This window comes from Phodopus roborovskii, unplaced genomic scaffold (genome assembly GCF_943737965.1).
Source record: "Phodopus roborovskii unplaced genomic scaffold, PHOROB, whole genome shotgun sequence".
Lineage (NCBI taxonomy): Eukaryota > Metazoa > Chordata > Mammalia > Rodentia > Cricetidae > Phodopus > Phodopus roborovskii.
In genome coordinates this window covers 21,057,465-21,078,559 of record NW_026126448.1, presented here as the reverse complement: position 1 = coordinate 21,078,559, position 21,095 = coordinate 21,057,465, and the positions used below count along the sequence as shown (strand labels likewise).

At 48.9% G+C, this 21,095-nt stretch overlaps 1 protein-coding gene across 1 annotated transcript in view; it reads right to left on the bottom strand.

Annotated features, from left to right (window-relative positions):
* Positions 1-20,273, bottom strand: part of Slc9a1 (solute carrier family 9 member A1) — a 56,723-nt gene extending 36,450 nt beyond the window's left edge. Inside the window, exon 1 of the mRNA XM_051189028.1 lies at positions 19,187-20,273. Within this exon, the coding sequence (XP_051044985.1) occupies positions 19,187-19,547 (361 nt within the window). The 5' untranslated portion in view covers positions 19,548-20,273. The remainder of the gene's footprint in view (positions 1-19,186) is intronic.
* Positions 20,274-21,095: the final 822 nt, after the last annotated feature.

The following is a 21,095-nucleotide window of genomic DNA, read 5'->3' as shown; positions in this document are numbered from 1 at the left end:
CAATATATCCACACACCCCAGTCCAGGCCAGACCATGCCACCCTGCTGCAGATGGGACCACACACACATTGATTCCTAAATAGCCAATCCAAGGCCCATACACGGTCTGGGCCTGTCTCCCCCATGCTCACATCACACTTCTCACCTTGCCCGATTACAGCTTCCTCAGACACATGCTCTTCAGGACCCGCTCTGTGAAGCGAGTTGTCTCTCTCCTGCCATTCAGTCCCCTCCTTAGAGAGCCTTTCTGACCTATGTTTATTTTCTTTAGGTACAGATTCCTGTCTGACACTGTTGGATCTACTATTTACTAGTCCACACTCAAATGGTAAGCCCTAGACACTAAGCACTCTTCTGCCTTGATCCTGGTGTGTCCTTAGCATCTAGGATAGACTGGCACAGGGAAGATGTGCTGGTAGGTCAGGGCACGTGCTGATATTAGCCTGGGTGTTCAGGAAGGCCACTCTGAAGAGGCACCTGACTTGAGGCTGAATGAAAGTGCTAGTTTGAGATAGTCTACAGGCAGGGTTAGGGGACAAGCAAACGCTATAGTCTCACAGAGAAAATGGGCTGCCGAATGGGCTGCCGAGGGAGCAGGGCACGATACTGAGAAAGGTATAGGCTACATCTTTTGGATTTTGTCTCAAGTTCAAAAGGGAACATCTTCAGCAGGGAACACCATGCTCCGGTTTACATTTCTATAAGCTCCCTCTAGCTGCTCTGTAGTCAACTCATTACAGACAGGCCTGTGGGCCAGAGTGCTCAGGCACAAATGGACAGAATGAATAGGTGTGGAAACAGTTAAGGAGCAAACTTTGACCCAAAGGCCAGATTCTCAGATGCTCAGAGGTCCATTCCACCCCAACCTACCTAACGTCACTTCCCAGTACACCAATGCAGAAGCTTTCAGCTGAGTGTCCTCTCAGGTGGCCAATCTTACCAGCTGCTTGGTCCCAGGCCGTTCCTGATTTGGTACCTCTTTGCTTATGGGACTTGCTGAAGCTGCCTACACTGAGGCCCACTGGGCTTTCCATATCTCTTCCCTCTCTAGAGGCTTCCTATGCTTTGTGCAGTAGCACAGCAATCCCCAAGTGCTAAATTATCCTGTGTTATTCTTCTGATAGTTTCTATGCACTCAGAGTCCTCAGCACAAGACCAAGCACTGACGAGGCTCAGGCCAGCAGCTCCCTCCTCCTGGTCTAAGGGTGACATACATCACAGCCTCTCACCAACCCCAGCTATGGCTGAGTATTTCTGCTTTCTCTGCCTGGCTAAGCAGGGAGGTGGGGTTGTTTGGGGGAAGAATTGGAACTGTCCCAAAAGGTTTCAAAAGCAAGCAATCAGGATGTGGTGGCTCACTCTCATACTGCCATGAGTTCGAGGACAGACAGGGCTATAATGCAGACCATGTTTTACTATCAGTATTCTTTGAAGCAAATGGCAATCACCATCATCTCTGGCTCCACATTATCTCACTGCGGTTCTTCCCTCCCATCCTCTTTCCAGGTTAGCTGAGCAAACCAACGCTTCACCTTCAGGACCCAGCTCAACACTCTAAAAATGAGTCACCTACACACACTTTATCTCTCTTAGACACACGCGCACACACATACATACTTCCTCTCGCGTGTGCACACGCACTCACAGAATGTACCAGGCCTCTGTGGGCCCCTGCTGTGGTATTTCACAGCACATCCCAAATGCCTGTTTACATGCCAGCATCTCCCCTGAGTGATTAGTCTTACTCAACTTTCCATCTTCAGCAAGCAGTTCTCAGCAGAAATCAATGCTTGCCGTCTCCTCACTCCTAACTCAAAATCAGACAATTCAGTTCATTCTCTCATTCGTACCTCTACCCTGAGTACTGATGACATTCAGGCCTACTCCAATGCCACCAGGTCACACAGCTAACAGCATCCTCTTTTAATGTCACAGGACAGTGGCAGCTCCCAATACTTAAGTATGCTCAGAGCCTTCAGACACTCCCCTATTTGACCAAAGAAACTGAGGGTTAGGTATGGCGATTAAACTGAAAAGGGGCAAAACTTTCTGCCCTTAACATTGGCACAGCTCATCTTGTCTCATAGCTGGGGCTGTTCAAAACTATAATCTCATGGGCTAAGGATATAACTCGATTAGTTAACAGAGTGCTTGCCTGACAAGTCAAAGGCCCTGGGTTCAATCTCTGGCACCATAAAAGCAGGTGTGGTGGGTGGGGCACACCTATAATCTCAGCACCTAGGAGGTGGAGGCAGAAGGGCAAGGAAACTTGAGATCATTGGCTACAGGGTGTTTGAAGCTGTCTTGCAATTCACTTTATAGCCCAGTCTGGCCATGAACTTATAGGAAAAAGGACAGAAGGAAGGAAAGAAGGAAAAGAGGGAGGGTGGGAGACAGGGAGGGGAAAAGAAACCAGGCAGTGGTGGCCTTTATCCCAGCACTGGGGAGGCAGAGGCAGGCGGATCTTTTGAGTTCGAGGCCAGCCTGGTCTACAGAGTGAGTTCTGGGACAGCCAGGGCCGCACAGAGAAAGCCTGTCTGGGTAAACCGAAAGAGAGAAAGAAAAGAAGAGGGGGAGTGCACAGAAGAGATGGCTTGGTCAGTAAAGTGCTTGCTGGGGAACCCTAAAGCCTGGACCCTTAATCCCCAGACCATGGAAAAGCCAGGCATACCACACACACCACACCACAACACACTCACACACACAGACACTCACACACACACCACAACACACTCACATACACAGACACTCACACACACATCACACACCGCACTCACACACACACACACACCACAACACACTCACATACACAGACACTCACACACACATCACACACCGCACTCACACACATACCACACACATCACACACTGCACTCACACACACCACAAACACACACATCATACACCACAAACACACACATACCACATACACCACAACACACTCACATACACAGACACTCACACACATCACACACCACACTCACACACACACCACAACACACTCACATACACAGACACTCACACACACATCACACACCGCACTCACACACATACCACACACCACACCACAACACACTCACACACACAGACACTCACACACCGCACTCACACACATACCATACACACCACAACACACTCACATACACAGACACTCACACACACATCACACACCACACTCACACACATACCACACACCACACCACAACACACTCACACACACAGACACTCACACACCGCACTCACACACATACCACACACACCACAACACACTCACATACACAGACACTCACACACACATCACACACCACACTCACACACACACCACAACACAACACACTCACACACACAGACACTCACACACACATCACACACCCCACATACATTCACACACACACACACACACCACACCACACTCACATACACAGACACTCACACACACATCACACACTGCACTCACACACACCACAAACACACACATACCACACACATCACACACACACCACACCACACCACACACATCATACACCATAAACACACACATACCACACACACTACAACACACTCACATACAGACACTCACACACCGCACTCACACACATACCACACACACCACAACACTCACATACACAGACACTCACACACACACCACACCACACATACATTTACATTCACACACACACACACACACCACACCGCACTCACACACATACCACACACATCACACACTGCACTCACACACACCACAAACACACACATCATACACCACAAACACACACATACCACATACACCACAACACACTCACATACACAGACACTTGCACACACATCACACACCGCACTCACACACACACACACACACACCACACCACACAAACACAAGAACCAATATCTGTGCTAGCTGTGGTTGGTTCACACCTATAATCTAGCACTGGGGAAGATAACAAGTTCCAGCCAGCCTGGCAGAGCACAGTGAACTCCAGACTAGCAAGACATGCAGAGCAAAATTCTGTCTGAGGAGAGCAAAACACACAAACAAAAATAACTGCTCTGCAAAATTGAATGTTTTTATAGCTACATATTCATCTGCCAGCTAAAATCATGCCTTCCTCCTTAGATGTTTCAGGGAACAAGTCTTGTTACTTCAGGTGGGTAGCAAAGGCAAGAGCAACTTCCTCAGAAGGCTTTCTGGGTATGAAGTGCAGCTCCGTGGCAAAGCTCCTGCTTCGCCTGACAGGCCTTGACCCCCAGCTCGCTCTCGTTCTTGCTCGCTCTCTCTGTCTCTCTCTCTCTCTGCCCCCCCTGGAATGTATGTCTTAGGGGTATGCACAGTCATTGGAAGGTTGGTGTCCCCCACCCACTGTCACTCACCCTGTGCTCAGCACACCACTGAACACCCTGCAGGACACCAAGACTCTTCTGAATGGGAAGTAACCCAGCACTACCCTTTCTCCTGATCCTAGAAGTCACTATTTACTCTGGACAACCCATCATATACGCAAGTCCTCTCCCAGTACCCTCCCTGGGGTTAAGTGCCACACTATATTACAAATGACTACTGAGACTCAGTGAAAGTGACTTACTCATCCCAGGTCATGGCAAGGCAAAGCAGTGGAGCTGAGATCTGAAGCTGAGTGGCAAAGCCTACGTCCCTAATCACCACGACTATTTCCGTGGCGAACTGCTTGGGGCGGTTTTCAGCAACCTAAGGGTTCCGCCTCACGTAGGCTGACAAGCCACCTCCAGGGCCTACCTCACAAAGTGTTTTGACCTTTCCAGCCTGTCTTCTTTCCCTGCCCCAGACTCCCACTGAATCCCACACACTTGCCCCAACTTCCTTCTGCACTCCTCAAGATCCCCGAGCTCGACAAGAAAAGCAGTTTTGTATCTCTGTACAGCCAGGCAGGCCAGGCTCAGGAGGGTGGCGGTGGGGTTCCCTTTTCCCTCCCTCCCTCCATCTAGCTCTACGCTCAGTCTTGAACTTGCTTGGATATATAAACTGGCTCTGCCCGGTGCTGGCATCCTGCCTACCTAGTACAACATCTAAATTCTTATGGACCTGACCCAGGACCCAGGCAATAGGCTCTTGTTTGATGGTTTAAAAAAAAAAAAATACTATAAAAAGCAGGGAACTTTGCCAGGCATAGTGGCATACGTCTCTGATTACACCACTGAGGAGGCAGAGGCAGGCGGATCTTTGTGAGTTTGAGGCCAACCTGGTCTACAGAGTGAGTTCCAGGACAGCCAGGGCTACATGGAGAAATGCTGTCTTGAAAAACAAAAAACCAGAGCACTTTAGCTTGCAATTTACTACAGGGTCTAAAAGATTTAATGGGTTAGGGCCAGGACCCAGCAGTTTCCTGGTCCCTGTAAGGTACTACCCCAGCAAGACACCACCCTCCCTTAGGCTTAATGGGTCCCCTAGAGAAAATAAATTCACCAATGCTAGTTACATCCAGGCATCGACCACAGTCCCTCCTCCGACCCACTGCTTAGAAAGCCCTGTTAGTTAAAAGAACAGGGAAGAACTCTGTCTTTGCCATTAATTCACATGTTGCCCAAGGCCAATCGTCCCTGGCCTCAACTGGACAACGAGGGGACTACATCAAAATGTCTCTTTTCTCTTTAGGGCTGGAGCCACAGACCATGAAAAGATTCTTTGTACCTCCCAGAAGCAATATGAGAACAGAGAACAGGAGTCCTGGTCTAGGAAACAACAGAGGTCAGTCATGGCTTCCTAGCATGTGACCTCAAAGACTACCACCTTCTGGGGCTCTCTCCCTTCAGTCTGTCTCCATGGTGGTTGCTTCCCTTTACAGGGTCTGAGATGTGTGTTTGGGCCCCAAGCATTTTAGGAAAAATAGTGAGAGGACTGAGTCACACCTAAGGTGTGAGCGGGGCTCACCATGGCGACCTGGCCTGCAAGGACCCAGTGTAAGAGAAGCCTGCTGTATCACTTTGTTTCCCACGGCAGAAAGGCTTTTTCTACTTAAGCAGCCGCCCTCCCTTCTCTCCCTTCAGGGTACAGCCTACTCCTGACACGGCTCATTCTTCTTGCACTGAAGAGGTTCCAGATTCCACTTATCTCGGGGTCAGGTACCACAGTGCCCAGGCAAGCCGTCCTTCAGACTTTACCCTTTTAAATTCCCCATAGCACAAGACGTAATCTTTACAATCTGTGGCCACTACTGGCCTCCTCCCCATGACAGTCCAAGTATAAAACAGCAAGGTATGGTGGTGCACACCTTTAGTCCCAGCACTCAGGAGGCAGATGGATCTCTGTGAGTTCGAGGCCAGCCTGGTCTACAGAGATGGTCCCAGGACAGCAGATTCTGTCCATTCTTCTACCCAGACTAGACTCCCTTCACCACAACTTCTAAAGAATGTTTCTTTCTCCCCAAGAGCAGGGCTTCTTAAACTTTTCCCACCAGGACCAACCTAGGCCCTCTACATATGTGTGACAGTTGTATAGCTTGATCTATTTTCTCCCAACAGTGGGTCAGGGCCTGTCCCTAATGCTTAGGGTGGCTTTGGAGGATCTACTCTTCATACTTGGTTGCCTTCCCCAGCCTATGTACAAAGGGAGGGCCACTGTCCTACCTCACCCTGCTGTGCTGTGCTGTGCTGTGCTGTGCTGTGCTGTGCTGTGCTATGACACCCATGGGAAGCCTGCCCCTTTCTGAACAGAAACAGGAGGGGTGGGGAGGGGAGGAGAGGGCAGGCAGTGGAGGGAGGGGAGGGAGGGGACAGGAGGAGAGGAGGGGAGGGAAACTGCAATCAGGTTGTAAAATAAATGAAAAAAATTTAATTAGTAAAAAGAAAAGAAACTCTTCCCATTGTAACTCCTTGGCTGAAGAATTTTTTATGTAAACTTGAGTATATAAATATATAAAAGTCGGAGGTTGGAGAGATGGCTCAGAGGTTAAGAGCACTGGCTGCTCTTCCAGAGGTCCTGAGTTCAATTCCCAGCAACCACATGGTGGCTCATAGCCATCCGTAATGAGATCTGGTGCCACCTTCTGCCCTGTGATCATACATGGAGGCAGAATGTTGTTTACACAATAAATAAAATGCTAATAAATAAATAAATGTATAAAAGTCATACAAAGCAAAACATTTACTGATAATAAATCATAAAGAAATTTATTTTAAGAGGGCTGGAAAGATGGCTCAGCAGTTAAGAGCACAGGCCTCTCTTTCAGAGGACCTGGGTTCGATCCCCAGCACCTACACGGACCCAGCACCTACACGGCAGCTCACGCCATCTGCAGCTCCAGTCCCATAGGATCAGTGTCATTATCTGGCCTCCAAGGGCACCAGGCTCACAAGCGGTGCATAAACAGCAGACAGAACACTCACGCATGGAATAAAAACAAGTTGAAGACACTTGCTTAGTATTTTACATGCAATTTTACTATTTATTAAAGATAAAAGCAAATTTACATACTAATGAGATAGCTGGTGATTATGTATATAAAGAATTAAATTCTGACTGAATATTTGATTCTGCGGGATGCAGAGCATCTTCAGTGTTTTTCTGCGTTGATCAATACTTTAATTTTGCTATCACCAATGCTAAGGCTGCTGCTATGCATAAATATACAGTGTCACCAGCTGTGGTGGCACATGCCAGAAGGAGGGATGTGCTGAAGAGGCAGAGGCAAGGCGTTCATGAGTCCAAGTCCACCTCGGGGTGAGGATGGCTCAGTGGGTGGAGGCACGTGTCTCCCAGCCTGACAGCCTGACCTCCATCCCTGGGACCCACATGATGGAGGAAGAAGGCAGATTCTTGTCAGTTGTCCTTTGTGTGCAACCATACACAGGCACCCACATGCAAATGGACAACTGTGGTTTTTAATTGTTTTTTAAAATAAACAAATGTTTGTGTGTGACCTGAAATGACAGATAACCCGCTGTCTAGGGCCATTTCAGCAATTGTTGGAAATTCTGTCCTAATCCCTAGCCAAAATTCACTAAACTATCTTTTTTTTTTAATGAAATTCAAATCAACAACTCAAACAGCAATTTCAAAATCAAATAGTTTACCACAATGCAATCCAAAAATGTATTAATTTGCTACTTTATATGCTGAGGAATGATAGTAGGGAAATATTAAGTCTTTGTTTCCCATAATTAAGCCATTATGTTTGTATGAGAACAGGAAATTTTTATGTATAGTAAAAATACCATGATTAGCAGAGTATGGTAACATCTCTAATCTCAACACTAAAGAGCTGAGGCAGGAGGACTGCTACCAATGCAAAGCCAGCCTGGACTACATGGTAAGTGTCAAGTCAGCCAGGGGTACACAGCCAGACACTACTCAAACAAATAAATGAGTGAATGGATGAACAAACAAACAAATAAATAATGGGAGCTGGGCTAGAGAGCCAGCTCAGCAGCTTTAAGCATTGCTCTTCTTCCAGGACCAGAGTTCAGCTCTCAGCACCCACATTAGGTACTCGTGACTGCCTGTAACTCACAGTCCAGGGGATCTGACCCCTTTTCTGACCTCTGCAGACAAGACACCCACATATAGGTGACATATACTCCCAGACATACACATAAATAACAAGATAAAAATAAAATTTTCTGGCTGGCAGTAATGGCACACAACTTTAATCCCAGCACTCAGGAGGCATAGGTAGGTGGGTCTCTATGAGTTTAAGACCAATCTGGCCTACAGAGCAAGTTCCACTACAGCCAAGGCTGTTACTCAGAGAAACTGTCAGGAAAAACAAAAACAAAATAAACAGAAGGGCTGGAGAGATGGCTCAGAGGTTAAGAGCACTGGCTGCTCTTCCAGAGGTCCTGAATTCAATTCCCAGCACCCACATGGTGGCTCACAACCATCTGTAATGAGACCTGGTGCCATCTTCTGGTGTGCGAGCATACATACAGACAGAACACTGTACACATAATAAATAAATAAATCTCTTAAAAAGGAGTTCATAGCCTAGCCTGTACTGATCCCAGTACTGGGAGGCAGAGGCAAGCAGATCTCTGAGTTTGTGTGGTCTACAGAGTGAGTTCCAGGACAGCTAGGGCGGTACTGTTTTCTCTGCTTCCTATGTGTGGCTGAACATGTGACCTTTCAACCTCCTGTTGTAGCCACCTGCTTCCCCTGCCATTATGGATTCTTCCCTCTGGAGCCAGGAGCCAAACTTTCTTGTATAAGTCATTGTTTATGTATGTTATGTATATGAGGAAGGTATTGATCACATGGGATACAGTTATAGATACAGTGAGGTACCATCAGGGTGAGGGAACTGAACTCCAGCCTCCTCTATAAGTCATTTTTGATCATGGTGTTTTATCACAGCCATAGAAAAATAACTGCTATGTCTGGCATGCAGAAAAGCCCTGGGTTTCATCTCCAGCACCTCATAAGCCAGCTGTGGTGTGGCGCATGTTTTAACCCTTTCACTTATGGGTGGCAGAAACAGGAGGATCAGAAGTTCAAGGTCATCTTCAGATACACGGTGAATAAGTTTGTAAACAACCTGGTATACATGAGGACCCTGTCTCAAAACACAAGAAAACCCACCACGGCCACAATTAATGACATAATAGTCTAGAACTGGAGCCAAGATGTTCCAGGCAGTGTCTGATGACTCTCATGGCAGGCCTGCACACATACTGCAGAATGGAGCATGTTGTACACTCAGAACCAGAGCAGGGCTTTTGTGAAGATGCACAGAGCGGCTCAGAGGAACACCGGGGCGACATCTGGGCTGGTCACACGTTCGACTTTGAATTAATTTTTGGTGTTACGTTTGGAGACTCACTGTTACCAAATTTACCAAGCTTCATGACCATATTCAGCTGCTTGTACGACCTCACAGTTTGAGAGGCTGTGCCCTGGTCACCTCTCCAGACAAGCTCCTTCCAGAAGCTTCTTTCTCTCATCTCCTCTTGGATTCCAGCATCAACCTGGACCATACAATTCCCTGCCTGTGCCTCCTCCTTTATACAGTGCTATACTTCTCCTATAGACCCATGTCCTTAATCTCAGAATCAGAAATGACCGTAAACCAATCCATGAGAATTGTGTGCTTTGAAGCCGGGGATCTATGGGAACCCTGACCCATCCACAAAGGATGAACCTTGTAGACTTTCACTACCCAGTGTTTCAGTCTGCTTAGGCCTCAACCAAGCAGGGGTTCCTTCCAATTAGAAAGCCCTAACAGATGCCACCAGGCAGTGGTGGCACACACCTATAATCCCAGCACTAGGGAGGCAGAGGCAGGTGGATCTCTGTGAGTTCAAGGCCAGCCTGGTCTACATCAAGTTCCAGGACAGGCTCCAAAGCTACACAGAGAAACCCTGCCTCAAATAAAAAGAAAAAGAAAGGAAGAAAGAAGGAAGGACGGGAAGGAGAAAGGAGGGAGGGAGGGAGGAGGAAGGGAGGGAGGAAGGGAGGAAGCCCCAGCAGAGCATTTTTATAGTGAAACAAAGAGAACTGAAAGTCCAAGAAAGCAAAACCACTTTTGTAAAAAAGAGGCAGAGTTAGCTCTAGGGGTCAACTCCCAGATCACAGTGTAGAGCCACAAAGCAGCTTCATGAAAACTAAATTTGCCCTAGATGCACACAGGCTCACATATTCATGGGGAATTTCTGCAAAAGGTGCACAGCAGAGCTGATGGCAGCAACCCCTGGGAGAGTGAATGAGTGGTCAGGGGCTAAGCAGGGAGACTTTCACTCCTTATTTTATCACCTCCTGGGATGTTCTTATTTTATTTGTATAAAAATAAATCTGCCGCAAAAGAAAGATTCTGGCCCCAGTCCACACCCAATCCACATACAAATAAGAGCCATAACTAAACCTGTCCAGGTATGACTATAAATTAACAACATGCCTTCTTATGTGGTTTATGGCCACTGGTCTCATTAATTTAGTCATAGTGCAGTTTATGGCTTGAGGAATCTTCTCAGGAAAGCCTAATTCAATTAGAGCTCTCAGAGCTCCCCGTGGAGGCTCTGGTAGCTCACTTTTCCTCACACACATAGAGGGCAGGCCAAACAGACCCAGCTCCTCCCAGAGACATCCCACCCAGCCCAGAGTAGATGCCCTTGCAGACCACAGTGTCACTAAGACGCCAACTGACACTAAAGCATCGCTCAGTAAGTGCCACTTTCAGTTAACCATCTGGCCTACCATTCAGCAGCCACCAAAAAGCCACCGGACTCCTTTTCTCCCTCCTCTCTGAGCAACCTGGTTTCTAGTGTACCCCAATGTCTGTATGGACCTTATCTCCACATGGAAGTCAGCCATGTGCTCATTCATTCATTCATTCATTCATTCATTCCCCCAATATTTACAGAGCCCTTTCTGTGTGCCAGAAACAATTAAGAAAGTGAATGCACAAAGTGGTACACATAGCTCATTTAAAATCTGTCAAGCCGGCTTTCTGCCTTTTGCTGGCACCATAACAGAGGAAGAAAGAAAGAAAAAGAAGAGAGAGTTAAATGGGAGAGGAAAGCTAGCACACAGGTCCTATCTTCAAGGGACTCCCATGCTCGCGCTCATGGCTTCTAAGTACAGCATGTTGCTCTACTCCCGTTCCCTCCAAGACTCCGCTCAGGTTCCACCTCCTCTTTTTGGAAAGCCTCCTCCACTACAGCAGCCCTCAGGGACTGCCTACTCCCTCTCACCTTGCCCTCTGCCAGGAGTCTACCCAGCCCTCAGAAACATCCACTCCTTGTTACATCTTGTCTCGTCTCGTCCAGGCCTGAACAGACTGGAAGTGCCTACCAGTGCCTGGAGGACCAGGAGCTAAAAGCCTGCAAGCAGACTACCACTGGTGTGCCTCTTGTCTTTCTTCAGGCTGGCCAGCACGAAAGCCGGCCTCCTCAAGCTTTACCCGACATTGGGTAAGGGCTATGCAAGTGGTGTTAGCCACTGACTGTTTAGGTGAACTTCTGGGCTGTCTCACAGAAAACTGTGATGTCATCCCTCCTCCTTCAGGGAGCTGGTCTCAGACAAACTCCTCTCATTATAGATGAGCCACTCTGATTGAGAGGTAAGTCCCCCCCCCACACACACACACACACACACAGGTCTGGGAAGGAACAGAACTCCTCACCCTAGCCCTCAGTCAGAGCACCAGAGGACATGTATTTCTGGGAAGTACTGGGGTAATCCAAAGTCTGGGGACTCCTGACTTCTGACAAACAGTATTAGATTCAGGGCTTAGACTGGACCAGTAAACACCAAAACCAGTTCTATGTGTTGGATGAGCTTTAGGGGGAAGGAACCGAAATCAGCATGATTCCAAGAACAGGGGCAGCCCACCAATCCAGGCCAAGCCAAAACTTATCCAGTTAAAATTAGATTAGCCCGTAAGATTAAAAATACCCACATATAATCACGGGCTGCCTAAAGTATCAGTTGATGTTTATTGGCATCTAAAGAGACGGTTTGGCCCAGTGCGGTGTGTGCAGACAACCTTGGGGAGACTCGTCTGACTCAGACATTTGCAGAGGGAGTGAGAGATGCAGAAGGAGCCCACAGGGCAAGCGAGCAAGGGATGGATGACTCAGGAATAACCCAGGCCCTGCCTGTGCTGAGCGAGACTTCTCTGCCTGCATTACAAGAAAAGCAGGTGGGGGTAACAGGGAGGGGAGGGGAAGGAGCCCAGCTGCGGGCTGTGTACAGGCTGCTGCTCCCAGAAGACAGCTGGGGCCCCTAGCTCCAGGTCCCTGTCATCCCAGGGTGTGTGTGAATGCCACCACCCCTGAGATGGACAAGTTCTTCATTGTGGACCTTGGTCACAGTTTCCCTAGACCCTTTTAAAAACAATTAGCCAGAAAGAAAAGCCAAGACTTTCAACCCTCCAGTTCATGATTATGGGGAAAACGAAATTTCTGAACACTAAAAAACATAGACTCCAAAGTTGGCCGGAGCTAGGCTTCAACCCCAATATTTTTTTTTTTTTTTTAACTGTGCAAGTACCCAGCAGTCTTTAAACTATGAGTTTAATAAGAAGCAGCTAAAAGATGATGGCTAATGCGATTAACAACCATTTAACAAATGTATCACAAATCAGGAAGTGGGCTCAGAGATTGCGCTTTACCTCAGTCACAGGGTCAGGTCAGCAAAGACCAGAGCCGGGGGAGGAGTGTGACTGCACAAGGCCCCTGGTTCAATCCCCACACCAAAAGCAAGACTGATCCCAGGTCAGATCTCTTGAACTCCTACCCACTTCTAGCAAGTTTCCCATTGGATTTTCACTCTCCTCCTCCTCTCCCTTTGGTGGGGGTGGGAGGGCCTCCCACACGCCAAGAAAAAGAACACCCTCTCTCATCTCAAAGGTTTGCTGCTCTGCAGATGAGGAAGGTGAGGGTGGCAAGCACAGTGTGACTTCAGTGGCACACTTCACGGCAACACAGGTACATGGGAGGGTGGGGAAGCCTTGCTGAGTGGCCAGAGCGCTGGACACCCAGCTCCTACAGCCCTCCTTTCCCAAGGGGGCACACTACCCCTCCTAACAACCATTAGGTTACCTATGTGAATACACCCGGTCACTTTCTCTCCAAAAGCCACTTTGGATTTTTTTTTTTTAATTTTGGACACAAGGTCTAGCTGTCCTGGAATTCACTACGTAGGGTAATCTGGCCTTGACCTCAGAGTTCTGCCTGTTTCTGCCTTCCTCCCAAGAGCTGGAGCTAAAGGCCTGTGCCACCAGTCTGGGCTGGAACTTACTAACATTCAGTGCGGCTGGGTATGGTGGTGCACATCTTTAGCCCCAGCAGTTTAACCCTGCACCTTTAGCAGGCAGAGCTCTGTGAAGCCAGCCAGGACTACATAGTGAAACCCTGTTTATTTGGGGAAAAAAAAGATTCCAGCTTGCTGGCCAGGCAGGAAAGAAGACAGAACCTTGGGCCAGCAGTCCAGACATTGTGTTCTTTCCCCTACCTCAGGCAGGTCCCAAACCTCCAGACTCAAGTTTCCTCAGCCATAAAAGACAAATTGTATATGCAAGTGCTTTAGACAGAAATCCAGCACTAACAACTACCGGAGCTACAGAAACCTACCACCTGCTCCCATCACAGGGTGCACTGGGCCCTGAGGGCAACCAAGAGCAGCCTGGCACATTCTTCCTCAGGGCAGGAGGTCACAGTCACAAGGCTAGCCACCCCTTCTGACTAAAGAAAATCCCCTTTCAATTGCCACACTCTTGACCAACAGGAGAGAAGCAAGCTCTGTCAGAGGAGACAGGTGGATCACTACGGGAGAACAAGGATCAGGTTCAGTGCAGGATCTGTGTGCACTCACACAGGCCTATCACCAGGCACAAAGCACTCCAGCCCCCTCAGATAGGAAGAGGGTCCCACGGTGGGCATGACCCGCCTGGGATGGAGTCCTAGGGGAACGCAGGTGCAGTGGGGCGGGGCACCACTCCACACAGGGCCTAATGCATCAGCTGGGGCGAGGAGAGAGGCAGTCCACGCGCTGCACCCCTCCAGGAGGCTATGCCAAGACACCAACAGAAAATAAACAGCAATTCAGTATGACTGTTCCCTCATCTGAAGAACAGAGGGGGCCCTTTATCTATTAAGACTTCAGTGGGAATTAATAAGATTACTTTTACAAAGTCCCTACACTGTCTGTCCATACTTGATAAATGGTAATTATTATTAGACCACACACCCCAACAACAGAAGCCGTGTCACAGGCAGGCTAGGCATAATGCCAAAACTGAAAGAAAACAGTATGGGGAGAGGGTCAGGAGAGTGAAGAGCAGGCTGGAATGGGCTAGGAAGACGACCTTGGATCTAGAATATTCCCCAAAGGCCCAGGGTTGTACTTTTGGGGAGTTGTGGGAATTTAAGAAAAGAGGCCTAATAGGTCTTTCGGGTTCACGGCATGTCCTTGAAGGGATGATAAAATCTCATCTTCCTTCTTGCTCTCTTTGGTTTCCTAGCCATGAAGGAGGCCATTCTGACCCACTACACATTCCTGCTGTCAAGTGTCACCTCATCTATAGGCTAACAATGGGCCAACTAATCTGTGAGACCCCCAAACTGTGAACCAAAATAAACCTTCTCTTCTTATAAAACGAGTATATACAGTATTTTTGGCACAGTAGCAAAGCTGACTAACATGCTCTAATAAGCTCTAAAAGACACCACGGTGAGCCGGGCACCCCCCAAATCAATCTCTGCCTCAGACTCAGAAGGGGAGACATTGTTGCCTCAAGTCCAGAGACTGTAGCAAAAGGCAGCCTCAAGGGCAGAGAGCAAAGCAAGGCGTCTACCAGGGCTTTCCTTAGAGGCCAGCTCATGTGTGGGACCAGACTGGCTGCGGGTTAGAGGAAAGGTGAACCTGGGGCCGGAAGCTGAATGAAATCCAGACCACGTGACCAGCCCAGGCCCTCCAAGTGCTCAGCACACCTGAGAACAACTACCTGAGGCCTTTTTGCCCAGGCGCCAGCTGACTCCCTCACACCATCCCAGTCAGGCAGCTGTTTTTCCCAAGACAGAAATGTCATCCTTTTCTTGGTAGAGTCCCATGGGGTTGAGACAGCTTCAAGGTGACCTTCAAGCTGTCAAGCTGTTTCTTCTCTCCTTTCGAGAAGTAGAAGAGGTAGGTCCAGGTCCCACCTTTCCAGGACTCCAGGCTCACGTCTGCTTATGCAAAGTGTTCAATAATAACTCCCTAAGTCTCTTCACAAACTCGTTCTAGAGAAGGAAATGGCAGCATATAGCTTGCAAAGACCAAAACCAAAACATCATGAGATGTAAAGGGACAAAAAAAGGCTTCTTTTGTCCCTGATCTGGGGACAAGATGAATACCTGCTTTATAGGCGTCTGGGCCTCTGGCAGGTGTCCAGGTCAGGAATATGGGCAAACAACAGGGGGTGCTGCCAGCAGTGAGCTGGGCTACAGAGAGCTTCTCCCTGGGAACAAACACTGCCTGAGAGTCAGGTGAATTGGGACAAAGCAGAACTCATGCAAGAGCCAAACCACAGTATATGGGGCGGGCGAGGGAGGAGAATGGTCCTACCCCCAAAGGTTTCAGGACAGTTTGCTCAATTATTCATGTATTCATACATTTATTTATTATTTACTTATTTGAGATGGGGTCTTGTGTATCTGGCTGGCTTCAAACTCACTTCGTAACTGAGGATGGCCTTGAACTTCTGATCTTCCTGCCTCTACTCCCCAGTGCTGAGATTACACTGTGTTACCATCACACTTGCTTGTTTAGTGCTAAGAATCGAACCCAGGACCTCGGACATGACAGGCAAGCATTCTGTCAACTAAGTTTCATACCCAGTTCTGCTTCTCCCAATAATTTCAGTCCCTCTTGAAACCACTAACCCTCCTCCTACCAAGAAAAGGACTTGGGTACTATAGAGATCAAAATAGGGTCCAGAGCAGGGAAGTGCTTGTCCTGAGGTCACCTCCCCAGGCCCAGAGGCATCAATTACTCTAGAACATTAACTCTTACCCTGTCTCTCCCAGGTCAGTCTCCACAAGGTTCTCCTTTGGGCTCTGGGACACAACTAGGATGGGAACGAAGACTGTACACTGCACTTTCTGTTCTTCAAAGAGGGATGCCTTGCATGGCAAGGAGCTGCCACAGATGACAGGAGGCGGACTCTGGGATAACGAAAACAGGCAAGACCCTGAAGGAAATCCTCTAGCCCTTGGAAGCAGCCGGTACAGAGATCACTGCTTCACCCTCCAGCCTGTTGCCAAGGCTCCATCTCCCCTCTTCCCACAACCAGCTCAAGGGGGCAGTTCAAGAGAAAGAACAGGACAGCCAGAGCTACCCAGGGCTGAGAGAGAGAGGGAGAGAGAAAGTCAGATGACATGTCCAAATCCCTGTAACCTTAAGGAAGGACCAGGACCAGCAGGACCAGGTGGCAGGACAGGGATGAGAGATACTGTGCTCCAGTCTCAGAGGATCTAGGAAGTAGGGGCGCTTTTGCCTTAGGTGGCTAAAACACTAACAGTGGCAGTGGCTGCTCACCAAGCACTCCATATATATATATATATATAAAGTCAACTGTACATGCATTAGTTTACATCATCATCACAGCACTCCATCCTGTACTTCCCACTTCAGGATAAAGAAACTGAGGGTCAGAGGATGTAAACCACCAGATGGTGGGTGCATTCTCCACTGCAAGCACTGTGAAGGTGGAAAATGGGGTTTCACTGTTGCCATCGGAACAGGACCGACCCTTCACATCTGTCATCCACGTTCCCCTCTACGCTTTGGCCCCAGAATGGCCAGGGGCCGAAAGAGGCTCCTGTTGTGAGGAGAAGAGAAGCGCCTTTCCAAGCCAGATACACAGACCTTTGGGATTGCAAAGGGGCGTCATACTCAGCTTCCCATTTTATGACAGGAAAACTGAGGTCCAAGGTTGGGGAGCTTTCCCAGGGTCTCCAGAATCAGAGCAACAACAGAAGTGTCAGATCTGGAAAGGATCACAAGAGTCAGCTGGCTCCCGAGGCATGATTGGTCAAGGTCACGAGGGACGAGAGATGAGAGAGAACTCAGTTTCCTGACTGAAACTCTGGCCAGCACCGTCCCTGCTGTCCCACCCAGGGTCTCAGGCCCCACGCTCCATATTGACACACTTCAGGTCAGGCCCAGTTGGTGTCCTTTAGGACAAGAGCTATCATATCAGGTATGCAGGGAAAAAAAGTTTCCAGAGTGAGGTCTTTTTGGTCATATCACCAGCAGACACAGATCTGCACTGTGTGTGCCAACTCCCGATACTGGGACATGAGGGGGCAGAAGGGAGGTGTTAATGTACAGACAGCACTTATGAAGTCTCTTCCAACAGACAAATGACATATCATGGTCACTTCAGGTTCTTACAACAAATGCAGACACAAGGTTTCATGACTCAATCAATACAGTCAAACAGCAATTCAGATTCTTAGTTCACAAGAGACAAAGACCTTCAGGAAAGGATCGGCTGCTCAAGGTCATACATTTATGTGAGAATCCGGACACAGGGTTCCCCTTGCTCAGTCCTTGATTTTTTCCAGGAAGCTGGCTGCCATCAGGGTATAGGTGCTGATGGTCCAGCTCCATTGCCAAACTCTGCAGCCACCATAATGTCTCAGCACCAAAGCCCTGCCCTGGGAAGCCAGCTCCTGAATCTACCAAAACAGAGGCATCAGTTAGCTCCTGCAGCATCCCCAGGGCCAGCCTCAGGGACCAGTGGCAGGGGTGTCCTTGGGAGATCTTCAAAGCTCCCTGCTCAGTCTCTAACTCCTCAAAACCCAAATCTCAAGCAAAGAGGGGCGCAGAGTCCCAGTACCTTGCACCTTGCACAGTTAGCTTAAAGTGGACTGAAAAACTTAAGGCAGCTTGCAGAGCCCCCTAGACACTCCCTCCAGGGACTTCTGGGCTATGTGGCCTCTAGAGAACTCCGTCAATCACCCAGCAGGATAGGGTGCTCAGGCTGGGGAGGGAACACCTTTCCATGCCCTTCTTCCAAAAAGAATACTTTGAAATCTCTTTAGACCTAGCTCTTCACTATCTCTTCTCCTTCAACGAGGAGTCAATATCTCATCTTCCTCCACTTTCCTGCCACCCCAAAAACGGCCTTTAGAAATGCCCATGAACTGGATAACCGTTGGCATTTCTGGTCTGGAACCTGACTCAGGGGCATCTGACCAGCCTTGGCAGGCAAAAACTGACAGATACTAGCGTAGGGATGAAGAGGGGAAAGGAGACTGGTGATGTTCTACCATACTCCTCAGTCTCCTATACCCAGTCCCTTACTATATGCAAAATCCCTAGACAGGCCAAGTCCTGAAACACCCTCTCGTGAAGAGGGTAATAAATTGCACTGATTCCTGTTGACAGGACAGAAAGTGCCACTTGCTAAAAGGTCCTCCTGTCTTACACATAGCTCAACACCCAACTCCTCTCTAGGTCTGATCCAAGCCATAGCAGACCTGCCAAGCCTTGGAAGCTTTACTGAAACTACCTAGTAACAGAGGTATCCCATTCTCAAGTCCTGTGCACTCCTTTGGTCCCTCCCCCCAACATAATGCCAGCTCTAATCTCGAAAGGTCCCAGATCACACAGGCCAGAGTTGGAGTTTAAGAACTAAACACTTAAAAAAAAAAAAAAAATCTGCTAAGAAATGGGGCAAGAAGCTCACGAAACTGGTGGCTGCGGCGGCAGCAACACCATCACACACCTCAGACTTACCTATCTTCATGAGGCAGGCCAGTAGGATCCAGAGGGAGATCTCGAAGGGTGTGCGCACGTGTAAGTAGTCAATGTCCAGGACTGGAAAGGCCTTTCGAAATGTCTTAATGCCATGTTCAACGTATAGATTGGTCAAATTGCGGTCCTCTGGGTGGTGGAGAGGCTCTGATGGGGCAGTGGTGACATCCCCAATTGAGCGTTCCCTTGGTGGTTCAGAACCCCTGATGGTGCTGGCAGTAGGGCTGGGCTGGAGGCCATGGCTCCTGAGAACAGGTAACAGTCCCACCAAGGCAATCGCCACCAGCAAGGAGGGGAAGATCCGAGGCGGAGAAAGTCCCCAGATGCTAGCCGACCGAAGCATCACGCTGCTCCCTCAGCCTGCGAGGCCTCAGCCCTTAGGGAAGTGAGTGTAAGACCTGGTACATAGGTAGTAAGGAGTCTGCAGGTGGGTTGAGACTGCAGCAGTCTCTAGGAAAAGTTCATGTTTTAAAGAGGTATTTTGGTTTTCCAGAGACTCACAATCTGAAAGTCCAAACCGGAAAAAGGGGACAAGTACCTTGGAGGAACTAGGGAGGATCTAGAACTCCAGGCTGGGAGAAGGCAATCGGGGAAACTGCGTCCTAAAGAAAGAGGGCACCGGCAAGGGAAAGGAGGGAGGAAGGATGGGACCTTTGGCTAAGGAAAATCACCGGGGTGCTGGAACTCGGCTAAAAGGAAGGGATACGGAACCTGCGCTAGAAGGGGCCGAAAAGGGTGAGACCCACTGCAGGAAAAGGAGAGAGAGGGCTTGAAGGCCAGCCTGAGAGAAAGGAGTAAAGCCGGAAAAAGACTGGGTCTTTCCCACCCAGAGGAGAGCCAGGGTCCAGGCGCGCCGGGTTGAGATTCCGGGGAAATGGAGGGAGGCGGAAGACGGAGGCAGGCAGGCGGCCTGGCGGGAAGGCGACTCGGCGCAGGCTGGAGGCGGCTCGCAGTGAGCCAGCAGCAACACACCCCTCCTTGTGACCCCGGTGCAGTGCTGTGGTGCACCCCGGCCGAGCGGCAGCTCCTTCACGATCAGCTCCAGCTCCAACCCAAACACAGTCACAGGTCCCGCGGCAGCGGACTGATGCCTCGCTGAGCACAGCGCAGCCATTTATAGGCACCAACGAGCAGCCGGCGCAGCGGGCTAGAGAGACCTGTCAGCGCCCGCGCAGTGCAGCGGCCCCTGTCGCCGAGGGAAGGAAGTATCATGTAAGAAGAGGAAGCCGAGACCCAGATGGAAAAAAAAAAAAAGTACAGTCCAACACTAACGAAATACTGTACTATCTACAAAGTATTTTCTCATCACCACGTGCTTGAGCAACTTAGCATCTCTATTTCACAGCTTTCTCAACTGTAACGTGGAGATAAGTAACTATAACAAACGGATAGCATGATGGCTAAGTGATCTATGTGAATTATGTGAAATGCTTAGAATGAAAGGGGAGGGACTGTGGTTCAGAGGCAGAGTGTTTGCCTACGTTTGTAAAGCCTTGATTTCAATGCCCGGCGCCACAAAACAAGCTAAATAAATAAATAAATGTGGGCTGGAAACCTGACATGTTCGCTAGGCTGGGTTTGTGCTACGGACTGAGTGAGCACAAATCTGTTATTACTGCATCCCACCTACTGGTTGGTGCTTTGCTGGCAGTGTGTTGGCTTCCCTTGACTGTGGCAGCTAACTCCAACCTTCCTGTCTCTGTCTCTAGATTCAAATGTTCCCTTTTACAAGGACTCCAGTCAAATTGAATTAGGAGTTGGTCCTTAATGACTTTATCTTAGCTTGATCAACTTCAAAATTCCAGCTAAGCCACGAGCAATGGCTCCCACCCATGACTGCCAGCACCTGGGAGACTAATGAAAGAGGAAATTCAACTCCAGGTCAGCTTGT